The sequence below is a fragment of the Ranitomeya imitator genome, chromosome 1, assembly GCF_032444005.1.
Source record: "Ranitomeya imitator isolate aRanImi1 chromosome 1, aRanImi1.pri, whole genome shotgun sequence".
Classification (NCBI taxonomy): Eukaryota; Metazoa; Chordata; class Amphibia; order Anura; family Dendrobatidae; genus Ranitomeya; species Ranitomeya imitator.
Genome location: NC_091282.1, coordinates 1,133,004,236 through 1,133,025,585, shown reverse-complemented (window position 1 = coordinate 1,133,025,585; position 21,350 = coordinate 1,133,004,236). Strand labels below are relative to the sequence as shown.

At 44.9% G+C, this 21,350-nt stretch overlaps 1 protein-coding gene across 1 annotated transcript in view; it reads right to left on the bottom strand.

Annotated features, from left to right (window-relative positions):
* Nucleotides 1-21,350, bottom strand: part of CORIN (corin, serine peptidase) — a 649,735-nt gene that overhangs the window by 474,886 nt on the left and 153,499 nt on the right. The window contains exon 2 of the mRNA XM_069744507.1: nucleotides 7,268-7,412. Within this exon, the coding sequence (XP_069600608.1) occupies nucleotides 7,268-7,412 (145 nt within the window). The remainder of the gene's footprint in view (nucleotides 1-7,267; nucleotides 7,413-21,350) is intronic.

The following is a 21,350-nucleotide window of genomic DNA, read 5'->3' as shown; positions in this document are numbered from 1 at the left end:
CTGTGCAAGCGATCATATTGAAATGGAAGGAGTATCATACCACTGCAAATCTACCAAGACCCGGTCGTCCCTCTAAACTTTCATCTCAAGCAAGGAGACGACTGATCAGGGATGCAGCCAAGAGGCCCATGATCACTCTGGATGAACTGCAGAGATCTACAGCTGAGGTGGGACAGTCTGTCCATAGGACAACAAACAGTCGTACACTGCACAAATCTGAGCTTCATGAAAGAGTGGCAAGAAGAAAGCCATTTCTCAAAGATATCCATAAAAAGTGTTGTTTAAAGTTTGCAACAAGCCACCTGGGAGACACACCAAACATGTGGAAGAAGGTGCTCTGGTCAAATGAAACCAAAAATCGAACTTTTTGGCAACAATGCCAAACGATATGCTTGGCGTAAAGGCAACACAGCTCATCACCATGAACACACCATCCCCATTGTCAAACATGGTGGTGGCAGCATCATGGTTTGGGCCTGCTTTTCTTCAGCAGGGACAGGGAAGATGGTTAAAATTGATGGGAAGATGGAAGGAGCCAAATACAAGACCATTCTTGAAGAAAACCTGTTGGAGTCTGCAAAAGACCTGAGACTGGGACAGAGATTTCTCTTCTATCCAGACAAAGATCACAAACATAAAGCAAAATCTCGAATAGAATGGTTCACAAATAAACTTATCCAGGTGTTAGAATGGCCAAGTCAAAGTCCAGACCTCAATCCAATCGAGAATCTGTGGAAAGAGCTGAAAACTGCTGTTCACAAACGATCTCCATCAAACCTCACTGAGATCGAGCTGTTTGCCAAGGAAGAATAGGCAAGAATTTCAGTCTCCGATGTGATTCAACCACACGGAACCTTATTTTCCCATATGCCTCCTGAGGAACCACATCATGGGGGGGAAACGCGTAGAGGCGAAACCTGAACACAGATAAGTGTATCAGGCTTTTTAATTGCTTTTTGGTTTTTTCACCACTTGTGCATTTGTAACCAGTATATGCGTATATATGAGTACTTGACCATCTGTGATATAATTTTCAAACTGACGGACCCCTGTAACTGTAGGTGCAGGTAGGCTGTGGGCTACCTATTAGTATTGTTAGTGGTATAGTATTCCCACGTGGTCTTAGGGACTTATAGGGTTTGAAGGGTCAGCCGACGAGGAGCGGGGGCGCCACATTGCGTTCAAGAGGGTGCCAACCTCCGCAGACAGGCAGGGAGTATCTTAGGGACGTGTAGTATTTGCATTTCATCCATTTACCCCCACCCTTTGCCCTTGATTTTTCGAGCCAGGTTTTTATTGACCCACTCCCACTACAGGGGTTTGGGTGTTGTGTTAGTTTTTAATCCTAATTTGTTTAAATAAAGTTATTGGATATGTTAGTTTTCTCGTTTTCTTTGCTAAATACTAATTTGGACTATCAGATAGTATACTTTTTTCTGATTTTTTAACTTTACTGAAAGTAAAACTTAACTCAATAAATGTTTTGTAGGTTTATTAGTAAAGAAACAGAGAACTACTGTACATTAGTTACTTAGTTTTTATTTTACCTACATTGTCACTTAAAGCTATCAGGACTGCTAATGCTAGTAACCTGAAAATATAGGGTTATAATGCAGGTTAATAGCGTTAAAACGGTGTCCAACTACAGTACTGAAAGCGTGGCACCTGGGAGAAAAATAACTATTTCACCCAGGAGCCACCAGCTTTCAGTCATGCAGTTGTGTCTGGAGCAATTACAGTCGTTCAGTCCCAGCCACATAGCCTGTAGCCATGCCCCCACACTAACTGACAGCCAGCTCAGCAGAGCATCCATCAGAGCCAGCTGTCAGTCAGAGCTTAAGTGTTCTTACAGCCGCTCTCAGGGTAGTGAGCGGTGACTGTAGCAGCCCTTGCATGACTGAAAGTCGGCGAATACAAAACGATATTAACCTGCATATTAACTCTGTACCTGAAGCTTAATACCATTATCAGACATGACAGGTTCCCTTTTAAGTAGATAGTACACCAGATTTCACTATATAAACTGCATACATTATTAAATAGACTTCTTAGACCCACTTGCACTGGAGTACTTACCATGTCAGAATGACTGCATAATTATTTTTTGAAAGTTTAAACTCAATCTCTTCCCCCCTAGTCTGATTGACAGCTCCTCAGTGTCACTTGTACCAGATGATGCTAAGACTTCACATTAATCAGTACATACAGCATCTTTCAATCTGGCTGAGTGAAGAAACCTTGAGCGTGAGCAGAGCACAGACAACAGGGTGATACTATATGGAGTGAGAGTGGGTAAGTGTTGGTTACGCTCAGCTGTGGGAGTAGTGATAGGAACAACTCCTGTAAAGGTATGAAAATCCGTTGCTGCTGCCCCAAGGCTGGTGGAAGGGTTCCTCCAGGAGATACTTGATCCAGATGGATAAATCACAATAAATGGGCTTTGGTACAGAATTGAACACATCGTCACCAATCTTATTACAACACATATAGCACCGAATTGGCGCCTTTCTAAAGTTTAAAAACCAAATAACAAAAACATTAAAACCTTATTTTCAATTCGATGAAGATTTGGTCAATACAGTAGCGCAGCCCATTTATCGTGATTTATGCATCTGAACCAAATCTGGCTGAGCAGAGACAGAATATATTTGGACTCATGAGTAATGTTGAGCGATACCTTCCGATATTCAAAGGTATCGGTATCGGATGGTATCGGCCGATATCCAAAAAATATCGGATATCGCCGATACCGATACACGATAACAATGCAAGTCAATGGGACACAAATATCGGAAGGTATCCTGGATAGTTCCCAGGGTCTGAAGGAGAGGAAACTCTCCTTCAGGCCCTGGGATCCATATTCATGTAAAAAATAAAGAATAAAAATATGGATATACTCACCCCTCCGAAGGACCCTGGCTGTCACCGCTGCGAGCGTCTGCCTCCGTCCCTAAGAATGCAGTGAGTGAAGGACCTTCGATGACGTTGCGGTCAGGTGACCGGTCACCTGACCTCTCACGTGACCGCGACGTCATCGAAGGTCCTTCACTCACTGCATTCTTAGGAACGGAGGCAGACGCTCGCAGCGGTGACAGCCAGGGTTCGCCGGAGGGGTGAGTATATCCATATTTTTTATTTTGATTCTTTATTTTTTACATGGATATGGATCCCATGGCCTGAAGGAGAGTCTCCTCTCCTCCAGACTCTTGGAACCATACGCACCGCACACGCCGATTCCGATATCGCAAAAATATCGGAACTCGGTATCGGAATTCCGATACAGCAAATATCGGCCGATACAGCAAATATCGGCCAATACCCGATATTTGCAGTATCGAAATGCTCAACACTACTCATGAGCTATTTCAAGCTCTAACTGGACTAATAAAAAGCTTAATTTAATATTGGAATTATACAATTATTCTGACAAGGATTTTCAAAGTACACAAGCCTCATAAAGGACTTAGGTTTCTTTCACACTAGCGTCGGAATCTCCCCGTCGCAATGCGTCGGAGAGAGATTCCGACGCTAGCGTTTAACGCATTGCACAATGGACGCAGCGGATGCATTTCTCCGGCGCATCCGCTGCCCCATTGTAAGGTGCGGGGAGGTGGGGGCGGAGTTCCGGCCGCGCATGCACGGTCGGAAAAAGCGGTCCGTCAGGAGCAAAAAACGTTACATGTAGCGTTTTTTGCTCCCGACGGTCCGCCAAAGCACGACGCATTCGTCGCTCGACGGATACGACGTGTGGCAATCCGTCGCAAATGCGTCGTCAATACAAGTCAATGGGGAAAAAACGCATCCTGCAAGCACTTTTGCAGGATGCGTTTTTTCTGCAAAACGACGCATTGTGACGGATTGCAGAAAACGCTAGTGTGAAAGTAGCCTTAGTCAGGAGTTTTTAATTGATGTAGTCAGTTTGCATTGTGAAACCTGGTGATAGATCCACTGTGGACACACAGAATACTATTTTATTATATAGACAACTAGCTGAAGAGCCCGGCGTTGCCTGGGCATAGTAAATATCTGTGGTTAGTTATAGCACCTCACTTCTCTTATTTTCCCATCACGCCTCTCATTTTCCCAATCACATCTTTCATTTTCCCCCTCACACCTCTCATTTTCTCCCTCACACCTCATTTTCTCCCTCACTCCTCTCATTCCCCCCTAACACTTGTCATTTCAACCTCACATCTGTCATTTTCTGATCACTCCACTATTTTTCCTCACTTCTCTCATTTTGCACTCACACCTTTTCATTTTCACCTCACACCTCTCATTTTCACCTCATCACCTCAGTATATACATGTTTGTCATCTCCCTTATATATAGTATACATCTGTATGTCATCTCCTGTATATAGTATATACCTGTATGTCATCTCCCCTGTATATAGTATATACCTGCTGTGTGTCATCTCCCCTATATATAGTATATACCTGAATGTCATCTCCTTCTATATATAGTATATACCTGTATGTCATCTCCTCCTGTATATAGTATATACCTGTGTGTCATCTCCCCTGTTATAGTATATATCTGAGTGTCATCTCCTCCTGCATATAGTATATACCTGCATGTCATCTTCTATATATAGCATATACCTGTATGTCATCTCCTCCTGTATATAGTATATACCTGTGTGTCATCTCCCCTGTATACAGTATATATCTGAGTGTCATCTCCTCCTGCATATAGTATATACCTGCATGTCATCTTCTATATATAGCATATACCTGTATGTCATCTCCTCCTGTATATAGTATATACCTGTATGTCATCTCCTCCTGTATATATATGTACCTATATGTCATCTCCTCCTCTATATAGTATATACCTGTGTGTCATCTCTCCTGTATATAGTATATATCTGTGTGTCATCTCCCCTGTATATAGTATATACCTGTGTGTCATCTCCTCCTGTATTAGACCTCGTTCACACGTTATTTGCTCAGTATTTTTACCTCAGTATTTGTAAGCTAAATTGGCAGCCTGATAAATCCCCAGCCAACAGGAAGCCCTCCCCCTGGCAGTATATATTAGCTCACACATACACATAATAGACAGGTCATGTGACTGACAGCTGCCGTATTTCCTATATGGTACATTTGTTGCTCTTGTAGTTTGTCTGCTTATTAATCAGATTTTTATTTTTGAAGGATAATACCAGACTTGTGTGTGTTTTAGGGTGAGTTTCGTTTGTCAAGTTGTGTGTGTTGAGTTGCGTGTGGCGACATGCATGTAGCGACTTTTGTGAGATGAGTTTTGTGTAGCAACATGCGTGTAGCAACTTTTTGTGTGTCGAGTTACATGTGACAGGTTAGTGTAGCAAGTTGTGTGCAGCAAGTTTTGCGCATGGCGAGTTTTGCGCGTTGCGAGTATTATGTGTGGTGCCTTTTGAGTATGTGCAAGTTTTGTGTGAGGCAACTTTTGCATGTGTTGCAACTTTTGTGCATGTGGCAATTTTTCCGCGTGTGCAAGTTTTGCGTGTGGCAAGTTTTTCATGAGGAGAATTTTGCACTTGTGGCGAGTGTTGCAAGAGCCTAGTTTTTGCATGTGGCGAGTTCAGCGCGTGGCGAGTTTTGAGTGGCGACTTTTGTGTTTTGACTTTTATGTGGCGAGGTTGGTGTATTTGTGGTGAAATGTGTGCTGAGGGTAATATGTGTTCAAGCACGTGGTAGTGTGTGGCGCATTTTGTGTGTGTTCATATCCCCGTGTGTGGTGAGTATCCCATGTCGAGGCCCCACCTTAGCAACTGTACGGTATATACTCTTTGGCGCCATCACTCTCATTCTTTAAGTCCCCCTTGTTCACATCTGGCAACTGTCAATTTGCCTCCTACACTTTTCCTTTCATTTTTTCCCATTATGTAGATAGGGGCAAAATTGTTTGGTGAATTGGAAAGCGCGGGGTTAAAATTTCACCTCACAACGAAGCCTATGACGCTCTCAGGGTCCCGACGTGTGACTGTGCAAAATTTAGTTTCTGTAGCTGCGACTCCTCCAACACTTTTCCTTTCACTTTTTTCCCCATTACGTAGATAGGGGCAAAATTGTTTGGTGAATTGGAAAGCGCGAGGTTAATATTTCACCTCACAACATAGCCTATGATGCTCTCGGGGTCCAGACGTGTGACTGTGCAAAATTTTGTTGCTGTAGCTGCGACGCTTCCAACACTTTTCCTTTCACTTTTTTCCCCATTATGTAGATAGGGGCAAAATTGTTTGGTGAATTGGAACGCGCGGGGTTAAAATTTCGCCTCACAATATAGCCTATGACGCTCTCGGGGTCCAGACGTGTGACTGTGCAAAATTTTGTGGCTGTAGCTGCGACTCCTCCAACACTTTTCCTTTCACTTTTTCCCCATTATGTAGATAGGGGCAAAATTGTTTGGTGAATTGGAAAGCGCGGGGTTAATATTTCACCTCACAACGTAGCCTATGACGCTCTCAGGGTCCAGACGTGTGACTGTGCAAAATGTTGTTGCTGTAGCTGCGACGCTTCCAACACTCTTCCTTTCACTTTTTTCCCCATTATGTAGATAGGGGCAAAATTGTTTGGTGAATTGGAACACGCGGGGTTAAAATTTCGCCTCACAATATAGCCTATGACGCTCTCAGGGTCCAGACGTGTGACTGTGCAAAATTTTGTGGCTGTAGCTGCGACGGTGCAGATGCCAATCCCGGACATACACACATACACACACACATTCAGCTTTATATAGTAGATTTTAAATTGTAATTTTGAAGCAAGATAAAATAAAAAATGGTGCAATCATATAAAAATTACAATCTCAGCCATTCAAACCCTGTGATGCCATTACACAGGTCTCCCCCCAAAAATTTTTTGCAGATGCTAAGGTTTTATTTTAATGGATTTAGGGTATTTTGAGGGTGCTAAATTCAAAAATCTCATTACTTTTGCTGAATTGGTTCTAGTTTTTGAGATAATTCATCCTTATAAACAATGCAATCCCCCAATGCGACTTGTGTGTGATATCAAATGAAACAGATTTTGGTCTGTCTTTTGACTCCAACAGTGTCTTAGGTAATTTTGCTCTCAAGAGACGTTTTAGTTCATACTTAAAGGCTTTCCAGAGTCAGCAATCACATCTTGGCCTCAAAGCTGCTCTGCCACAGAAAATACCACTTTATATGACACATTGTAGTTGAATGGTCCTGTTACAGATTTTCAACTGGAGTTAAGGGGGCTTCAAGTTGGGTCACTGTTCGGTCAGTTAGCAAAAAGTTAAAAAGTATTCTACTTACCTACAAAACTGAGCAGAATAACCAGCAACAATATTAAAGCACAAATACATGGAATCAGAATGAGCATCAAAACTCGTAGGTATTTGGCAGATGCCAACTTTTGAGAACAACCATCCCCCATATTATCTTCATCTGCTCGAAAGACCTGAAGAAAAAAAAAAACACATCTTAGTGTTATCCAGTCTGCTGGTTGCCAAAAATCATCTTACCAGCTGCTTTCTGCTAATTGATAATTCACTCTATAATAACTCTATATACTCACAACTATAGAACACTTAGTAAAACAGATTTTACTGTCTAAGATTGGTGCATAACATATTCTAATTAGCGATGAGCGCAATGCTCATTACTCGAGTTTTCTTAGGGTGCTCGGGTATTCATAGAGTATCACTTGAGCTCAAGTGACATATTCGAGTGCCCTCGGTCGCATGTTTTGCAGATGTCAGACAGCCACAAAACATATGGGAATTGCCCGTGTGTGTCAGGCAACCTCCACATGTTTTGTAGCTATCCAACAGTTGGGAAACATGCAGGAGCAGGGACTCAAACATGTCACTCGAGCACCCGTGATACTCGGTGCATACCCGAGCACCCTTGTCAAACTCAAGTAACAAGCACTCGCTCTCATCACTAATTCTAATGTACCAATTTAACGGAAATGAACACTTCTTATAAATTGTCATTTAGAGCATAATTTTTTATGAGTGGAACTTAGTGGGAAGGATGGGGTTATCCATAACCTGGCAAATCTACACTAACTCATTGCATCTCTTAATTATAGATAAATGAGTCTGCCGTAATTCAATTTTGGCAAAATTGCTCAAATTCGTCTGGGAAATTTAATTACCATAGAATTTATTTGATGAAAATGTGCCCTGGTTGTCATAAAAAAAAAAAACATTAAACTTTGAAATCTTCAGACCCCAAAGTAAAATAAATGCATGGTCCTGGAAGTGGTTCAACAACACTAAATTATCATACTCAACTTTGCCTGCTGCTTCAGAGCTCCTCATTGTACCTTCATTCACTCCATACTGGAATGGATCAATTCTGTTTTTTCCATTCGCTCCATAACCTATCACTGCAGTCTTTACTTGACTCTTTGCCTGTGCTTTTGGCAATGACTAGTTCACCATGTATGCCATGAGATCCTGAAGTGTGTCGCATCACAATATTCTTGTAGCTCCACAAGATCACATGGGATAATCTACAGTTGTGCTCAAAAGTTTACATACCTCAGCAGAGTTATTGCTTTCTTGGCCTTTTTTTCAGAGAATATGAATGATAACACCAAAACTTTTTCTCCAGTCATGGTTAGTGGTTGGGTGAAGCCATTTATTGTCAAACTACTTTGTTTTCTCTTTTTAAGGCTGCCATCACACTAGCAGTATTTGGTCAGTATTTTACATCAGTATTTGTAAGCCAAAACCAGGAGTGGAACAAATAGAGAAAAAGTATAATAGTATAATATGATACCATAACGTGCACTGAGATCTAATTGGTGACCGATAACACTAGCGAGAAGTGAAGAAAAGACTGTGCTAAATACACATTCTAACAGTACACTTTCCACAGGGCAGTCCAGCACCTCCAAAGCACAAAAGGGCAAGCTCAGGCCATGTGTCCAATTTGGAGATCCAGAAGTTAAATGGGCCAGACCCATCACTCAGTATGTGGAGACGTGTGGACACATACTCTTCTCCCATGTTGCTGAAATTGTCATGCTCGTAGATTTGATCCCTTGAACTTGTGTTTTGTGGATGTCTTTTTTTTCTGCTGAGCCACATGAAACACAACTTTTCTCTGGGTGGTTGGGTTCTGTTTTCTGGCTGCAGTCCGTCTACCTTAACACAGGTGTTTTCAACTGTCCACCTATACCTTTTTTAGTGTCTAACCTATTAATTCCGAGTGAGTTGCTACACAGGCATAACCTAAATGCTGCTTCCTGCTAATAGGGACCATATCAGGTGGTGGTGATGAATAAGGTTTTCCACCTTTCTGCCATGCTTACACTGCCTTCAGAGGTGGAAACAGTTGCCCAACTGTGTTGGCGACTTCATCCTCTTTTGACTTGTGCTTACACTGAGCCCCCGCGGTCAGGTAAGGATGCCGTCAGTTGTGCATCTACCAGTGTGCACTTATACTTATATTCATACATTTTCCAATCTTGCTCTAGTGACAGAATTAAGAATGGCAAGTTATGCTTGTAGCAGGTATCCAACATTGTGGCCACTCAGTAATCAGTACTTGCAACAATTCGTGCAACTCAGTGGTCATTGCGCAGGCACAGCAGCATGTATTGCCTTATGTGTGTATCTGTATCCCTCCAACCATGCCCCAGTGATGCCCGAGAGCTGCTTTGAGTGCCACCCTGCTATGAACACAGTTGTTCCTCATCCTGCTCCTCCAAAACTGTGCCCTGGCTAGACACTTGTGTACCTGGCTGCTGTTTGTGCAGGAACTCAACCGCCAAGACATGAATGGACGTCTGGCCTGAAAATGGTGTGAATGTCCCCTGTTCTTCCTAGTCTTCCTCCTGTGCCACAACCAAATCCATCATCGCCTGAAGCTATTTTTTTCTCTAGGAGGCATAGACATTGGATAGTAACTCTGATGATGGCATCATCAGCGCTGGCCATGTTTTTGGGGTACTTTAACACTGCGCACACTGTGCGCATGAAGGCCCACTCATTGGTCTTGAAGTGGTGTTGTTCCGCAGAACAACCAAGCCATGCATACTTCAGTTTAAACTCCAGTATCGCCTGCTGCTGCTTGCACTGTCTCCAGCATGTACAAGATGAAGTTCCATCTTGTTGGTATGTCATGAGCAGAAAGGCAGAAGTGAAGCTGCAGGGCAGACAGGCAAGTAGCAGCAAGGTTAGAACACAGCACTTTCAGCAACAGTTCTGATATTTCTGTATAATTAAAGCTCTGCACCACAAAATTCAGCACATGAGCTAGGCAAGGAATGTGCGTTAAACCTGCCAAGCCCAGAGCTGCTACAAGATTTCACCCATTATCGCACACCACCAGGCCGGGCTTGATGTTTATCGGTACCAACCACACATCTGTGTTTGATCCCCATCCACAGCTGCTGCGCTATGTGGGATTTTTCCCACAAATAGATGAGTTTCAGTCCAGCCTGTTCTAGTTTACCCCTGGCTCTTCTGAAGTTGGTGGTGCAAGCACTAAGTTGACAGGGTGAGGAGGTGTTGGAGGAAGCAGAGTAGGAGGCAACATGGACAGAAAATCATTTCAAAAACATCCAGCAATCCTCTGTGGTGGTTGGACATACATCAAAACACTTTCTGCCTCAGGCCCAGCCACCACATTTCCCCAGTAGGTAGTTATATCTCTCGAACGTCCCTGCCCGTGCTTACTAGTCCATGTTTTGATGGTGATGTGGACTTTCACATTGATGGCATTGAGCAGTCCATATCTGATTTTGTCCGCAGCATGTTCATACTGGTGCAGGGTAGGGATGGCCCACTTGGAAAAGTAGTGGCGGCTGCAAACCATGTTCTGTAGTTCCCGTGATCCTAATGTATTGTTTATCCTTTAGAATTCACTTGTGAGGCCACATGTAGAATATGAACGCTTCAATGGGATGAGGTGGAGATGCTCAATGACACTGCTGGTGGTGGTGCTGTCACATCCTCTCTTTGTGGGGATCCAGGTGGCCCGGTTGATCGGGAGTGGGAGGAAGAGGCCAATACTGCAGCAGAAGAATAAGCAAGGGAAGGCTCAGACTTTTCCTGTGTTTTCAGGTACGTACTCCAAAAACCAGGGATTCAAGCTAACCAGGGATTCAAGCTTGAGGAGGCTAATTTGCATATTCCAGGTGACTTCTGGGAAAAGCGAAGTCTCCCTAAGCTAGAAGATCGTTGGGTACAGCCCGGACCAGCTGCTTGGAAAGCATCACCAAACCAGGGATTCAAGCTTGAGGAGGGTAATTTGCATATTCCAGGTGCCTTCTGGGAAAAGCGAAGTCTCCCTAAGCTAGAAGATCGTTGGGTACAGCCCGGACCAGCTGCTTGGAAAGCATCACCAAACCAGGGATTCAAGCTTGAGGAGGGTAATTTGCATATTCCAGGTGCCTTCTGGGAAAAGCGAAGTCTCCCTAAGCTAGAAGATCGTTGGGTACAGCCCGGACCAGCTGCTTGGAAAGCATCACCAAACCAGGGATTCAAGCTTGAGGAGGCTAATTTGCATATTCCAGGTGCCTTCTGGGAAAAGCGAAGTCTCCCTAAGCTAGAAGATCGTTGGGTACAGCCCGGACCAGCTGCTTGGAAAGCATCACCAAACCAGGGATTCAAGCTTGAGGAGGCTAATTTGCATATTCCAGGTGCCTTCTGGGAAAAGCGAAGTCTCCCTAAGCTAGAAGATCGTTGGGTACAGCCCGGACCAGCTGCTTGGAAAGCATCACCAAACCAGGGATTCAAGCTTGAGGAGGCTAATTTGCATATTCCAGGTGCCTTCTGGGAAAAGCGAAGTCTCCCTAAGCTAGAAGATCGTTGGGTACAGCCCGGACCAGCTGCTTGGAAAGCATCACCAAACCAGGGATTCAAGCTTGTGGAGGCCAATTTGCATATTCCAGGTGCCTTCTGGGAAAAGCGAAGTCTCCCTAAGCTAGAAGATCGTTGGGTACAGCCCGGACCAGCTGCTTGGAAAGCATCACCAAACCAGGGATTCAAGCTTGAGGAGGCCAATTTGCATATTCCAGGTGCCTTCTGGGAAAAGCGAAGTCTCCCTAAGCTAGAAGATCGTTGGGTACAGCCCGGACCAGCTGCTTGGAAAGCATCACCAAACCAGGGATTCAAGCTTGAGGAGGCCAATTTGCATATTCCAGGTGCCTTCTGGGAAAAGCGAAGTCTCCCTAAGCTAGAAGATCGTTGGGTACAGCCCGGACCAGCTGCTTGGAAAGCATCACCAAACCAGGGATTCAAGCTTGAGGAGGCCAATTTGCATATTCCAGGTGCCTTCTGGGAAAAGCGAAGTCTCCCTAAGCTAGAAGATCGTTGGGTACAGCCCGGACCAGCTGCTTGGAAAGCATCACCAAACCAGGGATTCAAGCTTGAGGAGGCCAATTTGCATATTCCAGGTGCCTTCTGGGAAAAGCGAAGTCTCCCTAAGCTAGAAGATCGTTGGGTACAGCCCGGACCAGCTGCTTGGAAAGCATCACCAAACCAGGGATTCAAGCTTGAGGAGGCCAATTTGCATATTCCAGGTGCCTTCTGGGAAAAGCGAAGTCTCCCTAAGCTAGAAGATCGTTGGGTACAGCCCGGACCAGCTGCTTGGAAAGCATCACCAAACCAGGGATTCAAGCTTGTGGAGGCCAATTTGCATATTCCATGTGCCTTCTGGGAAAAGCGAAGTCTCCCTAAGCTAGAAGATCGTTGGGTACAGCCCGGACCAGCTGCTTGGAAAGCATCACCAAACCAGGGATTCAAGCTTGAGGAGGCTAATTTGCATATTCCAGGTGCCTTCTGGGAAAAGCGAAGTCTCCCTAAGCTAGAAGATCGTTGGGTACAGCCCGGACCAGCTGCTTGGAAAGCATCACCAAACCAGGGATTCAAGCTTGTGGAGGCCAATTTGCATATTCCAGGTGCCTTCTGGGAAAAGCGAAGTCTCCCTAAGCTAGAAGATCGTTGGGTACAGCCCGGACCAGCTGCTTGGAAAGCATCACCAAACCAGGGATTCAAGCTTGAGGAGGCCAATTTGCATATTCCAGGTGCCTTCTGGGAAAAGCGAAGTCTCCCTAAGCTAGAAGATCGTTGGGTACAGCCCGGACCAGCTGCTTGGAAAGCATCACCAAACCAGGGATTCAAGCTTGAGGAGGCCAATTTGCATATTCCAGGTGCCTTCTGGGAAAAGCGAAGTCTCCCTAAGCTAGAAGATCGTTGGGTACAGCCCGGACCAGCTGCTTGGAAAGCATCACCAAACCAGGGATTCAAGCTTGAGGAGGCCAATTTGCATATTCCAGGTGCCTTCTGGGAAAAGCGAAGTCTCCCTAAGCTAGAAGATCGTTGGGTACAGCCCGGACCAGCTGCTTGGAAAGCATCACCAAACCAGGGATTCAAGCTTGAGGAGGCCAATTTGCATATTCCAGGTGCCTTCTGGGAAAAGCGAAGTCTCCCTAAGCTAGAAGATCGTTGGGTACAGCCCGGACCAGCTGCTTGGAAAGCATCACCAAACCAGGGATTCAAGCTTGAGGAGGCCAATTTGCATATTCCAGGTGCCTTCTGGGAAAAGCGAAGTCTCCCTAAGCTAGAAGATCGTTGGGTACAGCCCGGACCAGCTGCTTGGAAAGCATCACCAAACCAGGGATTCAAGCTTGAGGAGGCCAATTTGCATATTCCAGGTGCCTTCTGGGAAAAGCGAAGTCTCCCTAAACTAGAAGATCGTTGGGTACAGCCCGGACCAGCTGCTTGGAAAGCATCACCAAACCAGGGATTCAAGCTTGAGGAGGCCAATTTGCATATTCCAGGTGCCTTCTGGGAAAAGCGAAGTCTCCCTAAGCTAGAAGATCGTTGGGTACAGCCCGGACCAGCTGCTTGGAAAGCATCACCAAACCAGGGATTCAAGCTTGAGGAGGCCAATTTGCATATTCCAGGTGCCTTCTGGGAAAAGCGAAGTCTCCCTAAGCTAGAAGATCGTTGGGTACAGCCCGGACCAGCTGCTTGGAAAGCATCACCAAACCAGGGATTCAAGCTTGAGGAGGCCAATTTGCATATTCCAGGTGCCTTCTGGGAAAAGCGAAGTCTCCCTAAGCTAGAAGATCGTTGGGTACAGCCCGGACCAGCTGCTTGGAAAGCATCATCAAACCAGGGATTCAAGCTTGAGGAGGCTAATTTGCATATTCCAGGTGCCTTCTGGGAAAAGCGAAGTCTCCCTAAGCTAGAAGATCGTTGGGTACAGCCCGGACCAGCTGCTTGGAAAGCATCACCAAACCAGGGATTCAAGCTTGAGGAGGCCAATTTGCATATTCCAGGTGCCTTCTGGGAAAAGCGAAGTCTCCCTAAGCTAGAAGATCGTTGGGTACAGCCCGGACCAGCTGCTTGGAAAGCATCACCAAACCAGGGATTCAAGCTTGAGGAGGCCAATTTGCATATTCCAGGTGCCTTCTGGGAAAAGCGAAGTCTCCCTAAGCTAGAAGATCGTTGGGTACAGCCCGGACCAGCTGCTTGGAAAGCATCACCAAACCAGGGATTCAAGCTTGAGGAGGCTAATTTGCATATTCCAGGTGCCTTCTGGGAAAAGCGAAGTCTCCCTAAGCTAGAAGATCGTTGGGTACAGCCCGGACCAGCTGCTTGGAAAGCATCACCAAACCAGGGATTCAAGCTTGAGCAGGCTAATTTGCATATTCCAGGTGCCTTCTGGGAAAAGCGAAGTCTCCCTAAGCTAGAAGATCGTTGGGTACAGCCCGGACCAGCTGCTTGGAAAGCATCACCAAACCAGGGATTCAAGCTTGAGGAGGCTAATTTGCATATTCCAGTTGCCTTCTGGGAAAAGCGAAGTCTCCCTAAGCTAGAAGATCGTTGGGTACAGCCCGGACCAGCTGCTTGGAAAGCATCACCAAACCAGGGATTCAAGCTTGAGGAGGCTAATTTGCATATTCCATGTGCCTTCTGGGAAAAGCGAAGTCTCCCTAAGCTAGAAGATCGTTGGGTACAGCCCGGACCAGCTGCTTGGAAAGCATCACCAAACCAGGGATTCAAGCTTGAGGAGGCTAATTTGCATATTCCAGGTGCCTTCTGGGAAAAGCGAAGTCTCCCTAAGCTAGAAGATCGTTGGGTACAGCCCAGACCAGCTGCTTGGAAAGCATCACCAAACCAGGGATTCAAGCTTGAGGAGGCTAATTTGCATATTCCAGGTGCCTTCTGGGAAAAGCGAAGTCTCCCTAAGCTAGAAGATCGTTGGGTACAGCCCGGACCAGCTGCTTGGAAAGCATCACCAAACCAGGGATTCAAGCTTGAGGAGGCTAATTTGCATATTCCAGGTGCCTTCTGGGAAAAGCGAAGTCTCCCTAAGCTAGAAGATCGTTGGGTACAGCCCGGACCAGCTGCTTGGAAAGCATCACCAAACCAGGGATTCAAGCTTGAGGAGGCTAATTTGCATATTCCAGGTGCCTTCTGGGAAAAGCGAAGTCTCCCTAAGCTAGAAGATCGTTGGGTACAGCCCGGACCAGCTGCTTGGAAAGCATCACCAAACCAGGGATTCAAGCTTGAGGAGGCTAATTTGCATATTCCAGGTGCCTTCTGGGAAAAGCGAAGTCTCCCTAAGCTAGAAGATCGTTGGGTACAGCCCGGACCAGCTGCTTGGAAAGCATCACCAAACCGCGCGCCGGAATTTTTGCCTGTAGGATATTATTGCAAGAGAGCTTGGCTGAGTAGATTACACAAGAAGGAAAACACACAGCAAGTCAGCAGGATCTAGGAGCAACATGGCAGATGTGACAACCTACATGGTGAGCTGCAGCATGTGCTACATGTTCACAGATCGACCAGAAGAAGAATCAAATTTCACCTGTCAGAAGTGTAGACTAGTGGCCCTTTTAGAAGAAAAGGTGCGGGGTCTGGAAGAAAGAATAGCAACTTTGAAACTCATCAAAGAGAATGAAGACTTTCTAGACAGAACAGAAGCATCTCTACTGGTCACAGAAGGTGAAAAAAGTGTCAGAGAACCTCCAAAAGCAGATGAGTGGAAGCATGTGACCAAAAGAAGCAAGAAGACCATGGAGAAATCACCAACCACACAACTGAAGAACCGATAGCAAATCTTTGTAGAGGATGAAGATGGCACACCTAAGGATGAAGCAATACCAGCAAGCAAAAAAGAAAAGGGCACACAGCAACAAGTGACAGCAAAAAGTACAGCCAAGAAGCAACGAAGAGTGGTGGTGGTGGGAGACTCACTACTGAGGCACAGAAGCAGCCATCTGCAGACCGGACATAACTGCAAGAGAAGTATGCTGCCTTCCAGGTGCGATGATCAAGGATGTGACCGATAGGATACCAAAGCTCTTCAGCTCCAAGGACGTCCACCCATTTCTTCTGATACATGTTGGCACCAATGACACGGCAAGGAAGGACCTACCGACAATCTGCAAAGACTTTGAAGAGATGGGGAAGAAAGTAAAGGAACTGGATGCACAGGTAGTTTTTTCTTTTATGCTTCCAGTAGACGGGCATGGCACCAGGAGATGGAACAGGATCCTTGATGCAAACAACTGGCTAAGACGATGGTGCAGACAACAAGGATTCGGATTCCTGGACCACGGTGTGAATTACTGGTACGATGGACTCCTCGCCAGAGACGGACTACACCTCAACAAACCTGGGAAACACACATTCGCCAGAAGACTCGCTACACTCATCAGGAGGGCGTTAAACTAGAAGAAGAGGGGACGGGAAGAAAAACATTAGACTTGAACAAAGAAGACCCAGGAAAACATACTCAGATGGGAGGTAAGAACATTTCTAAAACAATCCACAGCGAGGAGATTGGAACAAAACAAAATCCTCTAAACTGCATGCTCGCAAACGCCAGAAGCCTGACAAACAAGATGGAAGAACTAGAAGCAGAAATATCTACAGGTAACTTTGACATAGTGGGAATAACCGAGACATGGTTAGATGAAAGCTATGACTGGGCAGTTAACTTACAGGGTTACAGTCTGTTTAGAAAGGATCGTAAAAATCGGAGAGGAGGAGGGGTTTGTCTCTATGTAAAGTCTTGTCTAAAGTCCACTTTAAGGGAGGATATTAGCGAAGGAAATGAGGATGTCGAGTCCATATGGGTCGAAATTCATGGAGGGAAAAATGGTAACAAAATTCTCATTGGGGTCTGTTACAAACCCCCAAATATAACAGAAACCATGGAAAGTCTACCTCTAAAGCAGATAGATGAAGCTGCAACCCATAATGAGGTCCTGGTTATGGGGGACTTTAACTACCCGGATATTAACTGGGAAACAGAAACCTGTGAAACCCATAAAGGCAACAGGTTTCTGCTAATAACCAAGAAAAATTATCTTTCACAATTGGTGCAGAATCCAACCAGAGGAGCAGCACTTTTAGACCTAATACTATCTAATAGACCTGACAGAATAACAAATCTGCAGGTGGTTGGGCATCTAGGAAATAGCGACCACAATATTGTGCAGTTTCACCTGTCTTTCACTAGGGGGACTTGTCAGGGAGTCACAAAAACACTGAACTTTAGGAAGGCAAAGTTTGACCAGCTTAGAGATGCTCTTAATCTGGTAGACTGGGACAATATCCTCAGAAATAAGAATACAGATAATAAATGGGAAATGTTTAAGAACATCCTAAATAGGCAGTGTAAGCGGTTTATACCTTGTGGGAATAAAAGGACCAGAAATAGGAAAAACCCAATGTGGCTAAACAAAGAAGTAAGACAGGCAATTAACAGTAAAAAGAAAGCATTTGCACTACTAAAGCAGGATGGCACCATTGAAGCTCTAAAAAACTATAGGGAGAAAAATACTTTATCTAAAAAACTAATTAAAGCTGCCAAAAAGGAAACAGAGAAGCACATTGCTAAGGAGAGTAAAACTAATCCCAAACTGTTCTTCAACTATATCAATAGTAAAAGAATAAAAACTGAAAATGTAGGCCCCTTAAAAAATAGTGAGGAAAGAATGGTTGTAGATGACGAGGAAAAAGCTAACATATTAAACACCTTCTCCACGGTATTCACGGTGGAAAATGAAATGCTAGGTGAAATCCCAAGAAACAATGAAAACCCTATATTAAGGGTCACCAATCTAACCCAAGAAGAGGTGCGAAACCTGCTAAATAAGATTAAAATAGATAAATCTCCGGGTCCGGATGGCATACACCCACGAGTACTAAGAGAACTAAGTAATGTAATAGATAAACCATTATTTCTTATTTTTAGAGACTCTATAGCGACAGGGTCTGTTCCGCAGGACTGGCGCATAGCAAATGTGGTGCCAATATTCAAAAAGGGCTCTAAAAGTGAACCTGGAAATTATAGGCCAGTAAGTCTAACCTCTATTGTTGGTAAAATATTTGAAGGGTTTCTGAGGGATGTTATTCTGGATTATCTCAATGAGAATAACTATTTAACTCCATATCAGCATGGGTTTATGAGAAATCGCTCCTGTCAAACCAATCTAATCAGTTTTTATGAAGAGGTAAGCTATAGGCTGGACCACGGTGAGTCATTGGACGTGGTATATCTCGATTTTTCCAAAGCGTTTGATACCGTGCCGCACAAGAGGTTGGTACACAAAATGAGAATGCTTGGTCTGGGGGAAAATGTGTGTAAATGGGTTAGTAACTGGCTTAGTGATAGAAAGCAAAGGGTGGTTATAAATGGTATAGTCTCTAACTGGGTTGCTGTGACCAGTGGGGTACCGCAGGGGTCAGTATTGGGACCTGTTCTCTTCAACATATTCATTAATGATCTGGTAGAAGGTTTACACAGTAAAATATTGATATTTGCAGATGATACAAAACTATGTAAAGCAGTTAATACAAGAGAAGATAGTATTCTGCTACAGATGGATCTGGATAAGTTGGAAACTTGGGCTGAAAGGTGGCAGATGAGGTTTAACAATGATAAATGTAAGGTTATACACATGGGAAGAAGGAATCAATATCACCATTACACACTGAATGGGAAACCACTGGGTAAATCTGACAGGGAGAAGGACTTGGGGATCCTAGTTAATGATAAACTTACCTGGAGCAGCCAGTGCCAGGCAGCAGCTGCCAAGGCAAACAGGATCATGGGGTGCATTAAAAGAGGTCTGGTTACACATGATGAGAGCATTATACTGCCTCTGTACAAATCCCTAGTTAGACCGCACATGGAGTACTGTGTCCAGTTTTGGGCACCGGTGCTCAGGAAGGATATAATGGAACTAGAGAGAGTACAAAGGAGGGCAACAAAATTAATAAAGGGGATGGGAGAACTACAATACCCTGATAGATTAGCGAAATTAGGATTATTTAGTCTAGAAAAAAGACGACTGAGGGGCGATCTAATAACCATGTATAAGTATATAAGGGGACAATACAAATATCTCGCTGAGGATCTGTTTATACCTAGGAAGGTGACGGGCACAAGGGGGCATTCTTTGCGTCTGGAGGAGAGAAGGTTTTTCCACCAACATAGAAGAGGATTCTTTACTGTTAGGGCAGTGAGAATCTGGAATTGCTTGCCTGAGGAGGTGGTGATGGCGAACTCAGTCGAGGGGTTCAAGAGAGGCCTGGATGTCTTCCTGGAGCAGAACAATATTGTATCATACAATTATTAGGTTCTGTAGAAGGACGTAGATCTGGGGATTTATTATGATGGAATATAGGCTGAACTGGATGGACAAATGTCTTTTTTCGGCCTTACTAACTATGTTACTATGTTACTCCACTGCAGCTTGTGCTCTGCATTTAGATGCCTAGTCATGCTTAGGTTAAGAACATTTATGCCTCATTTCAGTCTCTGATGGCAAAGTGTGCAAACCATCCGTGTATTGTCAGGGAGCTCCTCTGAGCTGGCTTTGGTGTGCTCAGTTCATCGGCGAGGTGACCAGTAGCAGCTGATATACAGGCTAGGGGCCGCCCATGGTGCTTTTGTACCCTGCTCCCTTTTTTGCTGTGCAGCTGGGGCAGTGTGACCATGTCACTCAGATGGACTTGACTCCATGTGGGGTCTAGGATCTCATCATCCCCATCACATCATCACACCTGTCTACTCCTTCGTTTCTCCCCTCTGCAAATCCCTTCATTGTCTCCCAGTTCCATAAAGCATCCACTTCTGGAGTGCCACTCACTTCAGGTGACCCTCATTTTGCTAATATTTGGGGACTCCAGAGAGAGGAACATAGTTATCCAAAGATACGTATCTATCATTGCTCTGCACTACACCTCTTCTCTCTGGCAAGGGATAAAAATGTCAAGAGGCACAGACCAGAAAAGCATGCCTATACCCAGATAGTTAGGGGCCATACAAAATAATACCATGGCCCCTGGCTGCAGGTTGTGCAACTCTGCTCTAGAGAAAGTATATAAATATAGCATACACTGAAAATGTCACTGTTGGAAACCAGTGTTTGTTGACAAATGCAGCTGCTATTTTAAGGCACGTTTACAATCATTTACATAGCTGGTAACTGATATCTCTATCTATTGCACTTGAAGCCCAATACACATCTATTTATACTTGGGGAACACCATCTATTACAGAAGGAATGGTGGGAGACTATAAATGACCACTGCCTTCTCATTAGGAAGGCAGGGGAAGTTGAGAACTGTTTATTTGGACAGTCATAAATAGATTATGTTTTTATGGTCTCTGGAGTTACTGTAAATACAACTTGATGGAACCTCTTTCCCATCCTCATGTATTATGTAATTTAATATGTGATTCAATCACAAAAGTAATGTAAAAATCCACATCATGCTTCTGTGGCACCCCAGGAGTTCGGGTACCACAGTAGTGCTGCCCTCCTCTCGGGGAGGGTAATGCCATGCCTGGAGACAGGAGGGATCCCTTTGGCAGGTAATCTTACATGCAACACTTTCTGACTCCAGGCCATAAGGGGGAGCTCTACATCGGACTTCAAGGGAGCTGCTCTCTCTGGCTGGGAGGAGTCAGTTGCTAGGCAGTTAGAGTTAGACAGCTGGCAGTTGGTGGCAGACAGTGAAGGAGCACAGAGGAACTTGAGAGCTAGAGGAGGGCAGCGATTGAGCCCCTCTAAGATAGAGCACAGGAACCAGGCACCGGGAGCCCGGGGTCGTGAGGAACTACAGGTCCCACGGCAGAACCGAAAGCATAAGCTAAAAGTGACTTTCCCACATATTACCTGAGGTACAGCAACAACTGGAGCCTGGAGTCACCATGTACAGAGACCCCAAGAGACGGCTCAAGTTGCCTACCATGCATGGACTGGGAGTAATCGAGGACCTTGAAAGACAACCACAGGCAGCAAAGGACTAGAGACCAGCACATAGTGGAAGGCTCCCAAACTGACCTGGCAAAGGGATTTCCACTTGTCTTCAGTCTGCCTGGACTCCATCAACACCTGTTGCCG